This window comes from Oncorhynchus nerka, linkage group LG9b, assembly GCF_034236695.1.
Source record: "Oncorhynchus nerka isolate Pitt River linkage group LG9b, Oner_Uvic_2.0, whole genome shotgun sequence".
Lineage (NCBI taxonomy): Eukaryota > Metazoa > Chordata > Actinopteri > Salmoniformes > Salmonidae > Oncorhynchus > Oncorhynchus nerka.
The window spans coordinates 9,594,261-9,614,555 of NC_088424.1; the positions used below are offsets into that span (position 1 = coordinate 9,594,261).

At 44.6% G+C, this 20,295-nt stretch overlaps 1 protein-coding gene across 2 annotated transcripts in view; it reads right to left on the reverse strand.

Moving 5' to 3' along the window:
- retreg1 (reticulophagy regulator 1) overlaps positions 1-20,295 on the reverse strand; it is a 76,281-nt gene that overhangs the window by 25,900 nt on the left and 30,086 nt on the right. The window contains exon 1 of one of the 2 annotated variants that reach the window (XM_029641983.2): positions 6,090-6,307. The exons of the other annotated variant lie outside the window; for it this stretch is intronic. Within the exon in view, the coding sequence (XP_029497843.1) occupies positions 6,090-6,121 (32 nt within the window). The 5' untranslated portion in view covers positions 6,122-6,307. Of the gene's footprint in view, positions 1-6,089; positions 6,308-20,295 lie in introns of those variants that run through there. 2 annotated transcript variants of the gene reach the window in all.

Consider the following 20,295-nt stretch of genomic DNA (forward strand, 5'->3'; position numbering starts at 1 on the left):
ACAGGAAGCACCAGTGACTAGATCAATAAAAAGGTTGGTCAGATGAAGCAGATGCTAAGCTACAGGACTGTTTTGCTAGCACAGACTGGAATATGTTCCGGGATTCCTCAGATGGCATTGAGGAGTAAACCACATTAGTCATTGGCTTCATCAATAAGCGCATTGATGATGTCGTCCCCACAGTGACTGTACGTACATACCCCAATCAGAAGCCATGGAATACAGGCAGCATCCGCACTGAGCTAAAGCCTAGAGAGGGACCCTAAACCTGAAAGTTTATAAGAAATCCCGCTATGCCTTCCGACGAACCATCAAACAGGCAAAGCGTCAATACAGGACTAAGATTGAGTTGTACTACACTGGCTCTGACGCTCGTAGGATGTGGCAGGGCTTGCAAACCATTACAGACTACAAAGGGAAGCACAGCCGAGAGCTGCCCAGTGAAACGAGCCCACCAGATGAGCTAAACTACTTCTATGCACACTTCAAGGCAAGTAACACTTAAACATGCATGAGAGCTTCAGCTGTTCACACTCACGCTTTCCGTAGCTGATGTGAGTAAGACCTTTAAACAGGTTAACATTAACAAGGCCGCAGGGACAAACGGATTACCAGGATGTGCACTGCGAGTATGCGCTGACCAACTGGCAAGTGTCTTCACTGACTTTGTCAACCTCTTCCTTTCGGAGTCTGTAATACCAACATGTTTTAAGCAGTCCACCATAGTCTCTGTGTCCAAGAACATTAAGGTAACCTGCCTAAATGACTACCGACCCGTAGCACTCAAGTCTGTAGCCATAAAGTTCTTTGAAAGGCCCCAAGAGATCCATAGATGATGCTGCCCTTTCCCACCTGGATAAAAGAATGCTGTTCATTGACTACAGCTCAGTGTTCAAAACCTTAGTGCCCTCAAAGCTCATCAATAAGCTAAGGACCCTGGGACTAAACACCTCCCTCTGCAACTGGATCCAGGACTTCCTGACGGGCCTCCCCCAGGTGGTAAGGGAAGGAAACAAACACATCCGCCACGCTGATCCTCAACACGGGGGCCCCTCAGGGGTGCGTGCTCAGTCCCATCCTGTACTCCCTGTTCACTCATGACTGCATGGCCAGGCACGACTCCAACACCATCATTAAGTTTGCAGATGACACAACAGTGGTAGGCCTGATCACCAACAACGATGAGACAGCCTATAGGGAGGAGGTCAGAGACCTATCCATGTGGTACCAGGACAACAACCTCTCCCTCAATGTGATCAAGACAAAGGAGATGATTGTGGACTACAGGAGAAGGAGGATGCCCCCATTCTCATCGACAGGGCTGTAGTGGAGCAGGTTGAGACGTCAAGAAGTCGTGAAGAGGGCACGACAAAGCCTATTCCCCCTCAGGAGACATGGGTCCTCAGATCCTCAAAAAGTTGGACAGGTGAATCACTGCCTGGTATGGCAACTTCTCAGCCTTTGACCGCAAGGCACTACAGAGGGTAGTGGGTAAGGCCGAATACATCACCGGGGCCAAGCTTCCTGCCATCCAGGACCTCTATACCAGGTGGTGTCAGAGGAAGGCCTTAAAAATTGTCAGACTCCAGCCACCCTAGTCATAGACTGTTCTCTCTGCTACCGCACGGCAAGCGGTACCGGAGCACCAAGTCTAGGTCCAAAAGGCTTCTTAACAGCTTCTACCCCCAAGCCATAAGACACCTGAAAAGCTAGTTAAATGGCTAGCCAGACTATTTGCACCCCCTCGTTTATGCTGCTGCTACTCTCTGTATATTATCCATGCATTGTTAGTTTAACACTACCTACAAGTACATATTACCTCAACTAACCGGTGCCCCCGCACATTGACACTGTACTGGTACCCCCTGCCTCGCTATTGTGCTTTTTAATTATTATTTTTGACTTATCTATTTATTTTTCTTAAAACTTCATTGTTGTTTAAGGGCCTGTAAGTAAGCATTTCACTGTAAGGTCTACCTACACGTGTTTTATACCTGTTGTGTACGGCGCATGTGTATTTCTCTTCCACTTTGACATTATAGTATTTCGTGTAGATCGTTGACAAAAAAATGACAATGAAATCCTTTTTAGTCCCACTTTGTAACACAACCACATTTTGAAAAAGTCAAAGGGTGTGAATACTTTCTCAAGGCACTGTATATCTGTTTGGGTTTACCAGGATTTGCATGGTGTACTCTCATGAATGGTCTCTCCATCTCTCGAGGTGTCTTTGCTCAAGGAGTAGGATAGCGGATAGGCAATAGGTACTAAAGTGCTATGACCCCAAGAACCCTAACACCGTGGCCTTAAACACTAATCGCGTTGACAGATGCGGTTACCGAACACTACCTAACTCTTTACAAATCTCCACCCCTTTAATCTGTCATTTTCTAACGACAGGAAAGTAGGTCGAGCTCTACGAGCCGCTCGTAATGAAATCCCCCATGTGACCCTGGAAAGCCTGACAACTGTATCACACTTTATTCGCTTCAAGGCAATTCCAAGGCATAGAGCAGGTGAAAGATTATAGATAAAACTACATTACCCAGCATGCCGTTCAGAAAATCTCTGTTTATCGTGGGAGCGTTTGACAGATGTTGGAGAATTGGCATCGCTGGACCTCAGCTCTCAAGGAAAAGGCTTTCAAAGTCAGCGCAACACAGGATTCCTTGGCAGGCTGAGGACATCTATTAACTGAAGTTTATTTGAGCAGTGCCCTTTCCCAGCTCGTTACCCTCTCTCCCAAACCCACCTTCCACCCCCACACAGCTGTCCCTTTCTCATTTGTTTTGGTTGCAGAGATATTTCAAATATCCACCTTAATGCACCCCTTTGCCTGCTTCCCCCTTAAGCTCCATTCTAGGGCTGGGTGGTATACCGTATTTTACTATATACCGGTATTGATGCACGGACCGGTTTGAGTTTTTACATGACCTTTTATAACGGTATTTGAATGTTTGGATTGTTAAATGTTATACGCCGTGTGTAATAGTTTTATAGTTTACTCCGCTACTTGAGTCATCTCTCGCAGCTCTCTCCATGCCGCTTTCCACACAGACCTAGCCCCGCCCCCTGTCACTTACGGAGTACATTTGATGTTCCTCAACCATGACACACTTGCGTTCAATGTTGATGACAATGATGCTGTTTTCACTTTGCTTCTTCATATAAAACAACTAATGTTCTAGCGGTCTGTAATGACACTATTAGTTTGTGTTTCTTACATCTGAAAAAAAACAGCTAGTTTGTCTTTTCTTAGCAAGTTGGGCCTAAATCGTGTTAGCCGCTAATGCTAATTGCTGGTTAGCTGGCTAGCTAGCTAGCTAATAAATGTACTAGGTCAAAGCAAATGTAGCTAGCTATCCAGCCTGATAATACCAGTGATGGTGTAGACCTAAATCAGCATGATGTCTGTGCAACAGTATCTTCTAAATCAAAGAGAAATACGCGAAGCATCATTATGTTAGCAACATGAAGTAGCTAAGATAAAGAATATAGGGTCCACTAGGAAACACTTATTAACACTTTGGTTCCTACCCTGTCACAATAACTTCTCCTGGCATTTTCCTTCATTGTCATGGCAAACAGCACTGTATTCAAAGTGCCCACTATTATATTCTAAGTATAGAATTAGAATAATCCTTCTATTTCCATGATTCCAAGTGTTTTGCTCTAAATCACAATTGCAACATTTGGTAAAAAATAAGGCCTAGATTGTTTGACCATATCGTGCAGCCCTACGTGGCAGTGTGGAAATGACCTCAAATGAGTGGAGGAAATGCCGAAATTTTTAAAAAGTATAGTGATATTATATTTTGGCCATATCGCCCAGCCCTACTCCAGACCCCTCTCACTCATCAACCAGGAAAAGAGCAACAGGCCAGGGTAGGGTATCTCCTGAACTCCACCCCCAGCCCCCCACCAAATTTACACCATGTCTGACATATACCTCTGTCAAGAAAGGTCAGATTGCTATTCCCCTCTCACATTCCAGGCACGTGCTTCCCAGGGAGACAGGTTTCCAGGGAAACCGTAACGGGCGCACATGTGACAGCGTGACGGAACGCTTGTCTGTGAGGCAATGAATCCTGATAAAGGTTTCACCATTTCCTGTAAAACTGCCCTGCTCCTTAGAACTGCTTAAGTACAGTGCCCTAGTATGGGATGTGGTCTACTGGTAAACACTTTTGTCAAGCGTTCTGATACTGGGCAAATTCCTTTTGGGAAAACACTCCTAAGGGAAACCCAAGGGAGAAAGACTGGTTCCAAGTTAACACCCAGAAGACATTGTCAAAACATTGGTAAACTCAAAGGATACAATGCGCCGCTCACGAGGCAATACCCACTGTATTACAGTATCCAGCTTTTGTACTGTAATGCAGTGATCGTATCTTCCTTGGTAGACCAAAAGGGACAGACCAAACTAAACTTATGTGGGACAGTGGTATTGACTGTCATGGGTAAACCCCTTCAGGGGAAAGTCCTAGAAAATCCTGGCACTCCATTCAACGTGGAGCAAAACATTTAAAAGACACTGGCTCAACCCTGCGTGATCTATCTGAGCCTATAAAAGCCCTTAATGTCATGTCCTTGTACCTCAGTATCTTTTTCTCCACTGCTACTAAATGACATTCGATCTATCTACCTTTGTCTGCCTTTGGTATCCTACACTTTGGTATCCAACCCAGTGAATGATGACTGGAAGATTGTAACCCTGACTATGCTAATACTGCATTATTCTACGTGATTACTGCAATCTTAATCTTGAGTCTAACAACAGTATTTCCTGAGTTAATTGACATTATGCCACACATACTCCTGATATGAAATACCTTTTGTACTTCACTCAGGCTTCTGTAAAATGAGTCCTTTCCTATCTTTAACGGCATCCAAACCTAACAGACACATTGCTCTGTTATCCCCAACTCATCTGGGAAAACCACGGGGATCATTCCATGACAACAATCCTATTGAGAGACCAGGGGAGGGGCATCCAAAGCAGTTGTTAGGCAGACATGTCATTTCAACCTATTGGTGATCTCTAAAACAACATGGGGAGCTACATGTCTGAGCCTCTAATGAGTCCAGTGACGACGCCTTAAAAATTATATTTAACAAACGGCCAAACAATGTGAGGAATGGCGGCCAAAGAATCCAGAGCATCCACATATTTCCGAGGGATATACAGAGGGAGTAAATATGTTTACCAGTCTATGTGTGGGTACAAGAGAACACTCCAGATGCAACTTATACCTTTATGCCGAAGACCCTCCGCAAGAACTTAAAAATGAAATTGGCTGCTATTCAAAACCCCAAGGCAAAGTCTTGACCAGTTCACTTAAACCTCCATTTCAAAAGAGTCATCATGCACGTCTAAACCAGAGAGCTCAAGCCCAAATTAACATTTGAGTCTTTTAGCAGACACTCTTATCCAGAGCGACTTAAGAGTAGTGAGTGGATACATTTTTGTCATATTTAATAGGTGTCCCCCGTGGGAATCAAACCCACAACCCTGGCGCTGCAAGTGCCATGCGCTACCAACTGAGCCACACAGCACCCATGTGGCTCTGTTGATATCACTGATATCGTGACATTTTATGCAATGATGTTGACACCGTTCCAAGTGAACACAAGCTGTATTCTTCCTGTTACAGAGCTTAATTCTATTTGAAATCCCCCGTGAGAAGTTTATTTGCCTAGCCGTGTTGGGTTTTGAGCGGAGAAAACTAGAGTGAATTGTATACCTCTGACTCTTAGCAATATGGATACCATTATCCTGTCGCTTAAACTTGAGGGAAAACGTAAGGCATGGCACCCAATATAATCACAACCAATTACCTAACACGAGGAGTGTAGCACCTTATCTAGAAGACTGATTTTAAAAAAAAAATCACTGACATACAGTGCCTTCAGAAAGTAGTAATATCACAACAATATGTGGAATAAGTCAAGTGGTGTCTTTCTTAAGGAACTATGAACAGAAAGCTGTAACCTTATTCAAAGCTCCTTTTGTTAGACTGTCAGTGTCTCTCACTTTCTCTTATTACACACTCAAAAGAAGTCAAAACAAAAAAGACATAGTCATGTACCTCATTCCTGCCCCACGGTCTTCAGGAGACATCTTAGGAGCTCTAGTTTGGTTCTGTCACGATATTAAGGTAGTCCGAAGAAGACGTGGTTCTGGATATAAGTACTTGTCTGTCACAGCAAAGCTCTACAAAATCGTTCAGGTCAAGTCAAGACACAGTTGACGTGCCACACAGTGCGAGACCAGCTAGTGTTTATCTTCAATGAAGCCTGAGCTTGACTATTTCAACCAGGCCCATCTAAAAATAACACAGGTCACACAGCATTCCATCAGGCAACTATCAAGAGGACAGAGAGGTTGGGGGGGGGGGGGGGGGGGGGGGGTACGAATACACCAGTGACAGGGTGGGAGCTGCCCCTCTATGTCAGTGTCACTGCCCCCCTCTGTAAAGTTGGGGGGGCACAATCTGTTTATCAGATATCTTTGAGTGTGTGTGTGTTTTTTTTGTGAGTGTGTGTGTGTGTGTATGTGTGAGGGGGGTTTCAGAAGTAGAAAGCAAGCACATGTCATTGTTGTCTTTGTCGAATGTTGACGCCATATCCGGTGTAAACTACTCAGAAGTTGCGCAAATGCTAGCTCTCCCCTGCTAACAACAGTTCAGTTACAGTCTTTATTTAGCCGTAGTGGAGTAAACATTATGTTGCAAAGTTACGCAAACATGATAATGATTGTTTAGGTAGTTTTGGCCTTTTTTTAATCATGTTAAGGATATTTTAAGTTGAGGAGCATTGATGGGGCTGAGTTCTGTGACTAACTGTAATCAGTAACGTTACCAGCAAAAAAATTGAAATCAGATTACAGATACTTTTGAACAACTAGATGACTTCTAGGATTACTGTTCAATTCAGAAAGGATGTTTGCGAAACAATCATTGACACCTTTCTGTTTTCCCAATGACATTCAAATCAGCATTGAAAAAAGGTTTAAGTTTGTTCTGCCTGAGCTAGTCTGACCACAAGTCAGTGAGCACTTTAATGACACACCCATGACACACCCAAGTGCGTTTGATGGATCACGTAAAAACGGAAAAGAGCATGAATTGGCTTTTGTAGGCCACAGTCCAAGCAATGTCTTCAAATGGTGCGGCATCCAAAGATTATCCAACTTGAATAAACGCTAAAATGGAAAGCTGTTTTAACATGTATTTATTGAATTTTTTATATCAATAAGTGCACCACCCTGACCAAGGCCTTTCTCCCCCGATTGCTCAGTTTGGCCGGGCGGCCAGCTCTAGGAAGAGTCTAGTTGGTTCCAAACCATTTAAGAATGATGGAGGCCAATGTGTTCTTGGGAACTTTCAATGCTGCAGAAATGTTTTGGTACCCTTCCCCAGATCTGTGCCTTCGACATAATCCTGTCCTCCTCTCGACCTCATGGATTGGTTTTTGCTCTGACATACACTGTCAAACGAGGGACCTTATATAGACAGGTATGTGCCTTTCTAAATCATGTCCAATCAATTGAATTTACCACAAGTGAACTCCAATCAAGTTGTAGAAACATCTCAAGGATGATCAATGGAAGCAGGCTGCACCTGAGCTCAATTTTGATTTGAGCTCAGGGTCTGAATAGTTTTTTTTATAAATTTGCAAACATTTCTAAAAACCTGTTTTCGCTTTGTCATTATGGAGTGAGGAAAACATTTATTTATTACATTTACATTTACATTTAAGTCATTTAGCAGACGCTCTTATCCAGAGCGACTTACAAATTGGTGCTTTCACCTTATGACATCCAGTGGAACAGCCACTTTACAATAGTGCATCTAGGTCTTTTAAGGGGGGAGGGGAGAAGGATTACTTTATCCTATCCTAGGTATTCCTTAAAGAGGTGGGGTTTCAGGTGTCTCCGGAAGGTGGTGATTGACTCCGCTGTCCTGGCGTCGTGAGGGAGTTTGTTCCACCATTGGGGGGCCAGAGCAGCGAACAGTTTTGACTGGGCTGAGCGGGAACTGTACTTCCTCAGTGGTAGGGAGGCGAGCAGGCCAGAGGTGGATGAACGCAGTGCCCTTGTTTGGGTGTAGGGCCTGATCAGAGCCTGGAGGTAGTGAGGTGCCGTTCCCTCACAGCTCCGTAGGCAAGCACCATGGTCTTGTAGCGGATGCGAGCTTCAACTGGAAGCCAGTGGAGAGAGCGGAGGAGCGGGGTGACGTGAGAGAACTTGGGAAGGTTGAACACCAGACGGGCTGCGGCGTTCTGGATGAGTTGTAGGGTTTAATGGCACAAGCAGGGAGCCCAGCCAACAGCGAGTTGCAGTAATCCAGACGGGAGATGACAAGTGCCTGGATTAGGACCTGCGCCGCTTCCTGTGTGAGGCAGGGTCGTACTCTGCGGATGTTGTAGAGCATGAACCTACAGGAACGGGCCACCGCCTTGATGTTATTTGAGAACGACAGGGTGTTGTCCAGGATCACGCCAAGGTTCTTAGCGCTCTGGGACGAGGACACAATGGAGTTGTCAACCGTGATGGCGAGATCATGGAACGGGCAGTCCTTCCCCGGGAGGAAGAGCAGCTCCGTCTTGCCGAGGTTCAGCTTGAGGTGATGATCCGTCATCCACACTGATATGTCTGCCAGACATGCAGAGATGCGATTCGCCACCTGGTCGTCAGAAGGGGGAAAGGAGAAGATTAATTGTGTGTCGTCTGCATAGCAATGATAGGAGAGACCATGTGAGGTTATGACAGAGCCAAGTGACTTGGTGTATAGCGAGAATAGGAGAGGGCCTAGAACAGAGCCCTGGGGGACACCAGTGGTGAGAGCACGTGGTGAGGAGACGGATTCTCGCCACGCCACCTGGTAGGAGCGACCTGTCAGGTAGGACGCAATCAAGCGTGGGCCGCGCCGGAGATGCCCAACTCGGAGAGGGTGGAGAGGAGGATCTGATGGTTCACAGTATCGAAGGCAGCCGATAGGTCTAGAAGGATGAGAGCAGAGGAGAGAGAGTTAGCTTTAGCAGTGCGGAGCGCCTCCGTGATACAGAGAAGAGCAGTCTCAGTTGAATGACTAGTCTTGAAACCTGACTGATTTGGATCAAGAAGGTCATTCTGAGAGAGATAGCGGGAGAGCTGGCCAAGGACGGCACGTTCAAGGGTTTTGGAGAGAAAAGAAAGAAGGGATACTGGTCTGTAGTTGTTGACATCGGAGGGATCGAGTGTAGGTTTTTTCAGAAGGGGTGCAACTCTCGCTCTCTTGAAGACGGGAGGGACGTAGCCAGCGGTCAGGGATGAGTTGATGAGCGAGGTGAGGTAAGGGAGAAGGTCACCGGAGATGGTCTGGAGAAGAGAGGAGGGGATAGGGTCAAGCGGGCAGGTTGTTGGGCGGCCGGCCGTCACAAGACGCGAGATGTCATCTGGAGAGAGAGGGGAGAAAGAGGTCAGAGCACAGGGTAGGGCAGTGTGAGCAGAACCAGCGGTGTCGTTTGACTTAGCAAACGAGGATCGGATGTCGTCGACCTTCTTTTCAAAATGGTTGACGAAGTCATCTGCAGAGAGGGAGGAGGGGGAGGGGGAGGAGGATTCAAGAGGGAGGAGAAGGTGGCAAAGAGCTTCCTAGGGTTAGAGGCAGATGCTTGGAATTTAGAGTGGTAGAAAGTGGCTTTAGCAGCAGAGACAGAGGAGGAAAATGTAGAGAGGAGGGAGTGAAAGGATGCCAGGTCTGCAGGGAGGCGAGTTTTCCTCCATTTCCGCTCGGCTGCCCGGAGCCCTGTTCTGTGAGCTCGCAATGAGTCGTCGAGCCACGGAGCGGGAGGGGAGGACCGAGCCGGCCTGGAGGATAGGGGACATAGAGAGTCAAAGGATGCAGAAAGGGAGGAGAGGAGGGTTGAGGAGGCAGAATCAGGAGATAGGTTGGAGAAGGTTTGAGCAGAGGGAAGAGATGATAGGATGGAAGAGGAGAGAGTAGCGGGGGAGAGAGAGCGAAGGTTGGGACGGCGCGATACCATCCGAGTAGGGGCAGTGTGGGAAGTGTTGGATGAGAGCGAGAGGGAAAAGGATACAAGGTAGTGGTCGGAGACTTGGAGGGGAGTTGCAATGAGGTTAGAATAATGCAACAAAATGTGTAAAAAGTCAATGGGTCTGAGTACTTTCCCAATGCACTGTTTATTTCCCTAAGACTTGTGTCGGTAGAAAATTATTCAAAATTATTCACAACTGTAATTGTTGAGAGAAGTTGTGGAGTATGTTGTGTAGATCGGTAGGGAAGAAATCCAATGTAATCCCTTTTTAGATAAAATTTTAAGGCAGCAAAATGTGAAGACTGTGCAAGGTGTGTGTTCCGTTCCCACTGACAGGAAGACGTGATACTTCTTTGACATTCAATGCACTTGAAGCTGATAGGTTTTCAGTGTTAATAATGATAAATATATGCTAATATATCCAGAATTAGAACTATTGACATAAAAAAAGTACATTATCGATATCAAAAATTATAATTCATGATATAGAAATTGAATTAGCTAAAGATAAATCGATAAAATATTTATTTATTAGTATTTATCTATATCAATTATTCACATGTTGATATCAAGGACTACTTTTGATATTGGAATTATTGATAACAATAATGTTTTTTTAATGTAAAGATGTGAAATATAGGGCCTCCCGGGTGGCGCAGTGGTTAAGGGTGCTGTACTGCAGCGCCAGACCGGCCGCGACCGGGAGGTCCGTGGGGCGATGCACAATTGGCCTAGCGTTGTCTGGGTTAGGGAGGGCTTGGCCGGTAGGGATATCCTTGTCTCATCGCGCACCAGCGACTCCTGTGGCGGGCTGGGCACAGTGCGCGCTAACCAAGGTTGCCAGGTGCACGGTGTTTCCTCCGTGCGGCTGGCTTCCGGGTTGGATGCGCGCTGTGTTAAGAAGCAGTGCGGCTTGATTGGGTTGTGTATCGGAGTTGTGACTTTCAACCTTCGTCTCTCCTGAGCCCGTACGGGAGTTGTAGCGATGAGACAAGATAGTAGCTACTAAAACAATTGGATACTACGAAATTGGGGAGAAAAAGGGGTAAAATAAAATAAATAAAACATGTTAATTATTCATATCGATAATGAATTGCTTTATATAAAAAATGAATTATTGATATCAATAATTCTAATATTTGATATAAAAAGAGTCCATGATATCAAAATTTGAAGAATTGATATTTGATATCCACACTTTGATATCTGCATAGCAACAGTTATTTTATTTTTATATAGTACATTGAATTATCGATGTAAAAAATGTGCTTCTCCATTTAATTCTATGGGGAATTATTGATATAAAAATGCAATGATCAAATATCAAAATATCCACTATAGAAAGCCGTTTCCATAGTGGATAACATATTTTCATATAATTTTTAATATCGATAAATACTTTTGGGATATAAAAATGTGAATGATTGATAACGAAAATGTAATTATTGATGTAAAACATTTAATTACTAATATATAAATCAAGTGTAGCCTACGGGTGGGAATCTAATTTATTATTGATATCTACATAGGTCATTGAGGTGAATCACACTGCTGCTCTCTCATTTAGCTATTTGCGCCTACAATAGATGTCATTCTATTGGTCATATAAATGTTTGTATTCTTCTAATGCCGCTTAAGGTGAAAGTAATCTAAAAGTAACTGAACGTAATCAATTTACTGAGTTTGGGTAATTCAAAAGTTACATTACTGATTACAATTTTGGACAGGTAACTAGTAACTGTTAATGGATTACATTTATATAGTAACCTACCCAACCCTGATTGTGTTGTATTGTATTTATGCCACAATTTATGCTACATTTCACCATGTTTTAACTACGAAATAAAATATATTAGACAAACATGGTAACAAAAACAATGTATAGTTTCATCCAAAGCACTTTAAGAACGTCAACAATTTATTATAGATTTTTATATCCAAATGACTTATGCAAATCCTTTGACTGTGACGAAACACTCATGACGAGTATTTTTGGTCCAATGACAGGTTTCCTTCAGAAGCACACCCCCTGCTAGTCTTCTGACCTGACTGGCTGCTTGTAGGGTTCAAAGTAACTGCTGTCATAGGATCAGTTCCTGTAACACAGAATCAAACAAACTCTCTGTTTCTCCCTCTCTCTGTCACACACACACACACTGCATGCCATATCAGATTTCACAACCATCACAGTTGTCGTGGGAACAAACAACACGTGTGTCCTATCTCAAAGCAGATTTATGATCGAAACACGAAGCGTAACAGGTGTTATGATTCAAACACATAATACTACACATCCAAGTCATATTCCTTGACAGCAACAGCTCGCTATAGATAACTTCTCATTATGACTCCGATACAGTTTTACATGTTGATTTGAATTGAAGATTTGAATTGTTGACGTAAATGGGTGATTTGAAATGTTGTGTATACACACAAAGACTGACAAAAATAGGTGTTGAGAAATGTTGCGTAAACACTATTCAATGGGTGATTTCAAATACTTGTGTGTGCAGAGAAAATTATGTATATAGGACCATTAAGAAAAATCAAATCAAATGTTATTTGTCACGTGCTTCGTAAAAAACAGGTGTAGACTCACAAAGAAATGCTTGTTTGTGTTTGTCTAAGGTAAAGCTGTGAAAGCGTGGGTATTTCTGGGAGTGGAGGTATTTTTGTCTATTTCCTCAGCACGTGCAGCCCATGGATCAGGGTATTTCTGGGAGTGGAGGTATTTCCTCAGCACGTGCAGCCCAGGGATCAGGGTATTTCTGGGAGTGGAGGTATTTCCTCAGCACGTGCAGCCCATGGACCAGGGTATTTCTGGGAGTGGAGGTATTTCCTCAGCACGTGCAGCCCATGGATCAGGGTATTTCTGGGAGTGGAGGTATTTCCTCAGCACGTGCAGCCCATGGATCAGGGTATTTCTGGGAGTGGAGGTATTTCCTCAGCACGTGCAGCCCATGGATCAGGGTATTTCTGGGAGTGGAGGTATTTCCTCAGCACGTGCAGCCCATGGATCAGGGTATTTCTGGGAGTGGAGGTATTTCCTCAGCACGTGCAGCCCATGGATCAGGGTATTTCTGGGAGTGGAGGTATTTCCTCAGCACGTGATGTGAGGTACTGGACTGGCGTGATTACACGTGGTCTGCTCGTCTGAGGCCGATTGGACTTACTGCCAAATTCTCGAAAATGCTGTTGGCTTATGGTAGAGAAATTAACATTAAATTCTTTGGCAACAGCTCTGGTGGACATTCCTGCAGTCAACATGTCAATTGCTTGCTCCCTCAAAACATGAGACATCTGTGGCATTGTGTTGTGTGATAAAATTGCACATTTTAGAGTGGCCTTTTATTGTCCCCAGCACAAGGTGCACCTGTATAATGATCATGCTGTTTAATAAGCTTCTTGATATGCCACACCTGCCAGGTGGATCGATTATCTTGGCAAATGAGAAATGCTCACTAAGAGGGATGTAACACATTTTTTTGCTGATGTTTTGGTCACTTTTGAATGCTGGCGGTGCTTTCACTCTAGTGGTAGCATGAGACGGAGTCTACAACCCACACAAGTGGCTCAGGTAGTGCAGCTCATCCAGGATGGCACATCAATGCAAGTTGTGGCAAGAAGGTTTGCTGTGTCTGTCAGCGTAGTGTCCAGAGCATGGAGGCGCTACCAGGAGACAGGCCAGTACATCAGGAGACGTGGAGGAGGCCGTAGGAGGGCAACAACCCAGCAGCAGGACCGCTACCTCCACCTTTGTGCAAGGAGAAGCAGGAGGAGCACTGCCAGAGCCCTGCAAAATGACATCCAGCAGGCCACAAATGTGCATGTGTCTGCTCAAACGGTCAGAAACAGACTCCATGAGGGTGGTATGAGGGCCCGACGTCAACAGGTGGGGGTTGTGCTTACAGCCCAATACCGTGCAGGACGTTTGGCATTGCCAGAGAACACCAAGATTGGCAAATTCGCCACTGGCGCCCTGTGCTCTTCACAGATGAAAGCAGGTTCATACTGAGCACATGTGACAGACGTGACAGAGTCTGGAGACGCCGTGGAGAACGTTCTGCTGCCTGCAACATCCTCCAGTATGACTGCTTTGGCGGTGGGTCAGTCATGGTGTGGGGTGGCATTTCTTTGGGGGGCCGCACAGCCCTCCATGTGCTCGCCAGAGGTAGCCTGACTGCCATTAGGTACCGAGATGAGATCCTCAGACCCCTTGTGAGACCATATGCTGGTGCGGTTGGCCCTGGGTTCCTCCTAATGCAATACAATGCTAGACCTCATGTGGCTGGAGTGTGTCGGCAGTTCCTGCAAGAGGAAGGCATTGAGGCTATGGACCGCCCGTTCCCCAGACCTGAATCCAATTGAGCACATCTGGGACATCATGTCTCACTCCATCCACCAACGCCACGTTGCACGACAGACTGTCCAGGAGTTGGCGGATGCTTTAATCCAGGTCTGGGAGGAGATCCCTCAGGAGACCATCCGCCACCTCATCAGGAGCATGCCCAGGCGTTGTAGGGAGGTCATACAGGCACGTGGATGCCACACACACTACTGAGCCTCATTTTGACTTGTTTTAAGGACATTACATCAAAGTTGGATCAGCCTGTAGTGTGGTTTTCCACTTTAATTTTTAGTGTGACTCCAAATCCAGACCTCCATGGGTTGATAAATTTGATTTCCATTGATAATTTTTGTGTGATTTTGTTGTCAGCACATTCAACTATGTAAAGAAAAAAGTATTTAATACGAATATTTCATTCATTCAGATCTAGGATGTGTTATTTTATTGTTCCCTTTATTTTTTTGAGCAGTGTATTTTTTTCAGTATACTGTAAGTAGTTTCCAATACATAGGGAAAAAGCATACAACACACACACACACATACCCCTCTTAATTGTCCATGTTTCCTATCCATGTAAATTCCATCAATTCAATTCAAATTCCATGTCAATGTTGTAATTCAGAGTTAATTAAATTCTTCTCAATTCCTATGTTAGTTCACTTTTTTTTTTTCATGTGGATAATTCAATATTATCCCTAACAATTCCACAAATTCCAATTCCCATTTTCAATTCGTTATGGCTATCGGGCTGATCATATGAGTGTTCAGACAGCCCAGCTATACATAACTTCAAGTTGAAATGACTTACAACAAATCCTGAAGTTTATTTTGATACTAAACCCATTATGATATGAATTGAATTGAATTCCAAATATATGTATTTTTTTACAATTCCAATATTAATTCCAGTTCAATAACTAGAAGATTGTTGCAAATCGAATTGAATTCCACGTAAAATATGCACTTCATAAGTGAATTCAAGAATTTTGTTTGAATTTAGGGTTGTGAACAAGTGTTGCTCAATTGGTAGAGAACAGTGCTTGCAACGCTAGGGTTGTCGATTCAATTCCCATGGGAGACCAATATGAAAACATATGCACTCACTACTGTATGTCGCTCTGGATAGTGTCTACAAAATGATTGGAATTGATTCCAACCCTGATTGTCATTTAACACTTTTTTTTATTTTTTATTTTCATTTAACTAGGCAAGTCAGTTAAGAACAAATTCTGATTTACAATGACGGCCTACCAAGATGCAAAAGGCCTACTGCTGGGTGGACGGGGGCTGGGATAAAACGGCCTACCAAGATGCAAAAGGCCTACTGCTGGGTGGACGGGGGCTGGGATAAAACGTTTAAATGTAGGACAAAACACACATTAATTAACATTCTATGAGTATTATGTAACTTTGATAGATACTGTATCAGTTGAAAAAAGTATAAATATGACTGTTTTGGGTTCATGGCTGCTGTGCATGCCGGTGTGTTGAGGAATGCTGTCGTTCTGAAGTCAGGGCAGCTGTCAAAATGACGACACAGGCCAGAGATTACGCAACCCTGAGATTACGCAACCCTGAGATTACGCAACCCTGATGCATGGGCTGCACGCGCTGAGGAAATACCTCCACTCCCAGAAATACCCTGGTCCATGGGCTGCACGTGCTGAGGAAATACCTCCACTCCCAGAAATACCCTGATCCCTGGGCTGCACGTGCTGAGGAAATACCTCCACTCCCAGAAATACCCTGATCCCTGGGCTGCACGTGCTGAGGAAATACCTCCACTCCCAGAAATACCCTGATCCCTGGGCTGCACGTGCTGAGGAAATACCTCCACTCCCAGAAATACCCTGGTCCATGGGCTGCACGTGCTGAGGAAATACCTCCACTCCCAGAAATACCCTGATCCCTGGGCTGCACGTGCTGAGGAAATACCTCCACTCCCAGAAATACCCTGATCCCTGGGCTGCACGGCTTCTTCACCTGCTGAGAAGAGCCACCCGGACAGCTGATGAAACTGTGAGTGTACACAACCAAATAATTTCTGCACAAACTGTCAGTAACTGTGTCAGGGAAGCTCATCTGCATTCTCGTCGTCCTCACCAGGATCTTGACCTGACTGCAGTTCGGCATTGTAACCGACTTCAGTGGGCAAATTATCACCTTCAATGGCCATTGGCACGCTGGAGAAGTGTGTTCTTCACAGATTAATCCCAGTTTCAACGGTACTGGACAGATGGCCGACAGCATGTATGGCTTCGTATGGGCGAGCGGCTTGCTGATGTCAATGTTGTGAACAGAGTTCCCATGGTGGCGGTGGGGTTATCGTATTGGCAGGCATAAGCTATGGACACGAACACAATTGCATTTTATCGATGGCAATTTGAATGCACAGACAAACTGTGCCGAGATCCTAAGACCCATTGTAGTGCCATTCATCCACCGCCATCACCTTATGTGTCAGCATGATAATGCATGGCCCAATGTCGTAAGGGTCTGTACACAATTCTGGAAGGTGAAAAAGTCCCAGTTCTTCCATGGCCTGCATACCCAGACATGTCATCCATTGATCATATTTGGGATGTTCTGGATCGACGTATACCACAGCGTGTTCCAGTTCCCACCAATGTTCAGCAACTTTGCACAGCCATTGAAGAGCAGTGGGATAACATTCCACACGCCACAATCAACAGCCTGGTCAACTCTATGCAAAGGAGATGTGTTGCACTGCATGAGGCAAATGATGGTCACACCAGATACTGACTGGCTTTCTAATCCACGCCACTACCTTTAAAAAAGATATATTTTATTTGATATGTGACCAACAGATGTGTATTCCCCGTCATGGGAAATCCATAGATTAAGGCCTAATGAATTTATTTCAATTGACTGATTTCCTTATATGAACAGTAACTCTGTAAAATCTTTCAAATGGTTGCATGTTGCGTTTATATTTCTGTTCACTGAACATAGAATTACTATTGTATTTTAGTGAGCCCATTTGGATGAGACATACAAAAAAAATGATAGGAACCTATCATTCTATGAAGTACTATGGGCTATTTTAGTGCCTTTTTCCCATGCTCCCTCAAGTCTCCAATATCTTAGTACCTGGAAGTCCTTGAGCATAGAGTCTTGTGATCAATATAGATAAAGCTGATTGGCAGCAACTATTTGGATGGAGGAGGGAAGTAAGCGGGGCTACTGATAAACAGCACCTTGCTACAAAGTAGTTGGTGGTGTAAAAACGTGTAATAAGAGCTGCCCCAGAACCAGTATTGTGTTCTGTGTCCTACTGGTTGATGTTAGGTACAGCTGATTCTAGAGGAAACCTTAAGAGACTACTTGGACCACTTTAGTAGAAGTTTTAAATTAGGAGATGAAGAGGGTTAAACCAAGGCCTCATACCATTTAAAGGGTTAATCAATTGTGTTATGATAAACTGTAAGGTCTCCTCTCAGGAGACCTGTGTGTGTGTGTGTGGTAACACCTGTTTTGAGTGTTGTCCCCTTCAGACACTATCAGAAGGATGAAACCGCCTAAGCTCATACTCCTCCTGTCTGGGCCCCAATGTGAATAAGACTGTTTCCCTGAGAACACAAGGCTGCCGCAGGCCTGATGAAAACAGCCACCTGTCAGAAAATGCTTAGACTCGTTCACCTTATGACTATACTGATGAAAGGTCAAGTTTCGGTCAAACCCACTTCTGAGCTTTTAATCGCTGATAAGATGGTTGATGCTGTCAGGAGGAAGTTAGATTTATTAAAATGTTGTTACCAGGAAAGCTCACTCAAGGAGGACTGGGAGAGGCTATATGAGTTACAGGATGTCTTAGACATTTTGCAGAACCTGGGGAGAGCTATTATATAACTTCTGCCTACAATTGATTTACTAAAGGAGTATTTTAATACTTAAACAAATAATCTGTGTTTCCTTTCCATTACCAATGTATGTTTGATAATTATATAGACCTGATCATCTGTTGAAGAAATTGACCAACAGAGATTTAGTCATAGGGGTCTAAACAGTATTGCTTCCATCCCTGGTCTTGAACCAAGAACTTTCTGAACACATTAACACATGTCACCTATGAAGAAGCATTAGCAGTCACGTCACAAAATATGCAACCTTTGCACAGCAAGGGAAACAACTACTTCAAGGTCTCAGAGCACGTGACGTCACTGAAATGTCAATTCTTGTTGCGAAATAGGAAGTCAATTCTAGATTTAATTTTGGATTGGAGATGTTTAATGTGACTCTGGAAGGAGAGTTTACAGTCTAACCAGACACCTAGGTATTTGTAATTGTCCACATATTCTAAGTCAGAACCGTCCAGTGTAGTGATGCTGGACGGGCGGGCAGGTGCGGGCAGCGATCGGTTGAAGAGCATGCATTTAGTTTTACTTGCATTTAAGAGCAGTTGGAGGCCACGGAAGGAGAGTTGTTTGGCATTGAAGCTCATCTGGAGGTTAGTTAACACAGTGTCCAACGAAGGGCCAGTGGTATACAGAATGGTGTCGTCTGCGTAGAGGTGGATCAAAGAATCACCAGCAGCGAGTGCGACATCATTGTTATATACAGAGAAAAGAATCGGCCTGAGAATTTAACCCTGTGGCACCCCAATAGAGACTGCCAGAGGTCAGGACAACAGGCCCTCCGATTTGACATACTGAACTCTATCAGAGAAGTAGTTGGTGAACCAAGTGTGGCAATCATTTGAGAAACCAAGGCTGTCGAGTCTGCCAATAAGAATGTTGTGATTGACAGAGTCGAAAGCCTTAGCCAGGTCGATGAATACGGCTGCACAGTAGTCTCTTATCGATGGCGGTTATGATATCGTTTAGGACCTTGAGCGTGGCTGATGTGCACCCATGACCAGGTCTGAAACCAGATTGCATAGCGGAGAAGGTACGGTGAGATTCGAAATGGCCGGTAATCTGTTTGTTAACTTGGCTTTCAAAGACCTTAGAACGGCAGGGTAGGATAGATTTAGGTCTGTAGCAGTTTGCGTCTAGAGTGTCTCTCCCTTTGAAGAGGGGGATGACTGCAGCAGCTTTCCAATCTATGGGAATCTCAGATGATACGAAAGAGAGGTTGAACAGGCTAGTAATAGGGGTTGCAATAATTTCGGCAGATAATTTTAGAAAGAGAGGGTCCAGATTGTCTAGCCCGGCTGATTTGTAGGGGTCCAGATTTTGCAGCTCTTTCAGAACATCAGCTATCTGGATTTGGGTGAAGGAGAAGGGGGGGGGGACGATTGGGCGAGTTGCTGTGGGGAGCGCAGGGCTGTTGTCCGGGGTAGGGGTAGCCAGGTGGAAAGCATGGCCAGCCGTAGAAAAATGCTTATTGAAATTTGCAATTATTGTGGATTTATCGGTAGTGCCAGTGTTTCCTAGCCTCAGTGCAGTGGGCAGCTGGGAGAAGGTGCTCTTATTCTCCATGGACTTTACAGTGTCCCAGAACATTTTTGAGTTTGTGCTACAGGATGCAAATTGCTGTTTGAAAAAGCTTGCCTTAGTTTTCCTAACTGTCTGGGTATATTGGTTCCTAACTTCCCTGAAAAGTTGCATATCACGGTGGCAATTCGATGCTAATGCAGAACGCCACAGGATGTGTTTGTGCTGGTCAAGGGCAGACAGGTCTGGAGTGAACCAAGGGCTATATCTATTCCTGTTTCTAAATGTTTTGAATGAAGCATGCCTATTTAAGATGGTGAGGAAGGCACTTTTAAAGAATAACCAGGCATCCTCTACTGACGGGATGAGGTCATTGTCATTCCAGGATACGCCAGCCAGGTCGATTAGAAAGGCCTGTTCGCTGAAGTGTTTTTTTTCACCAGAGGAACAGAGGAGAAGGAGGATAAAGGTACGGCTAAAGACTATAAGAACTGGCCGTGTAGCAATTTC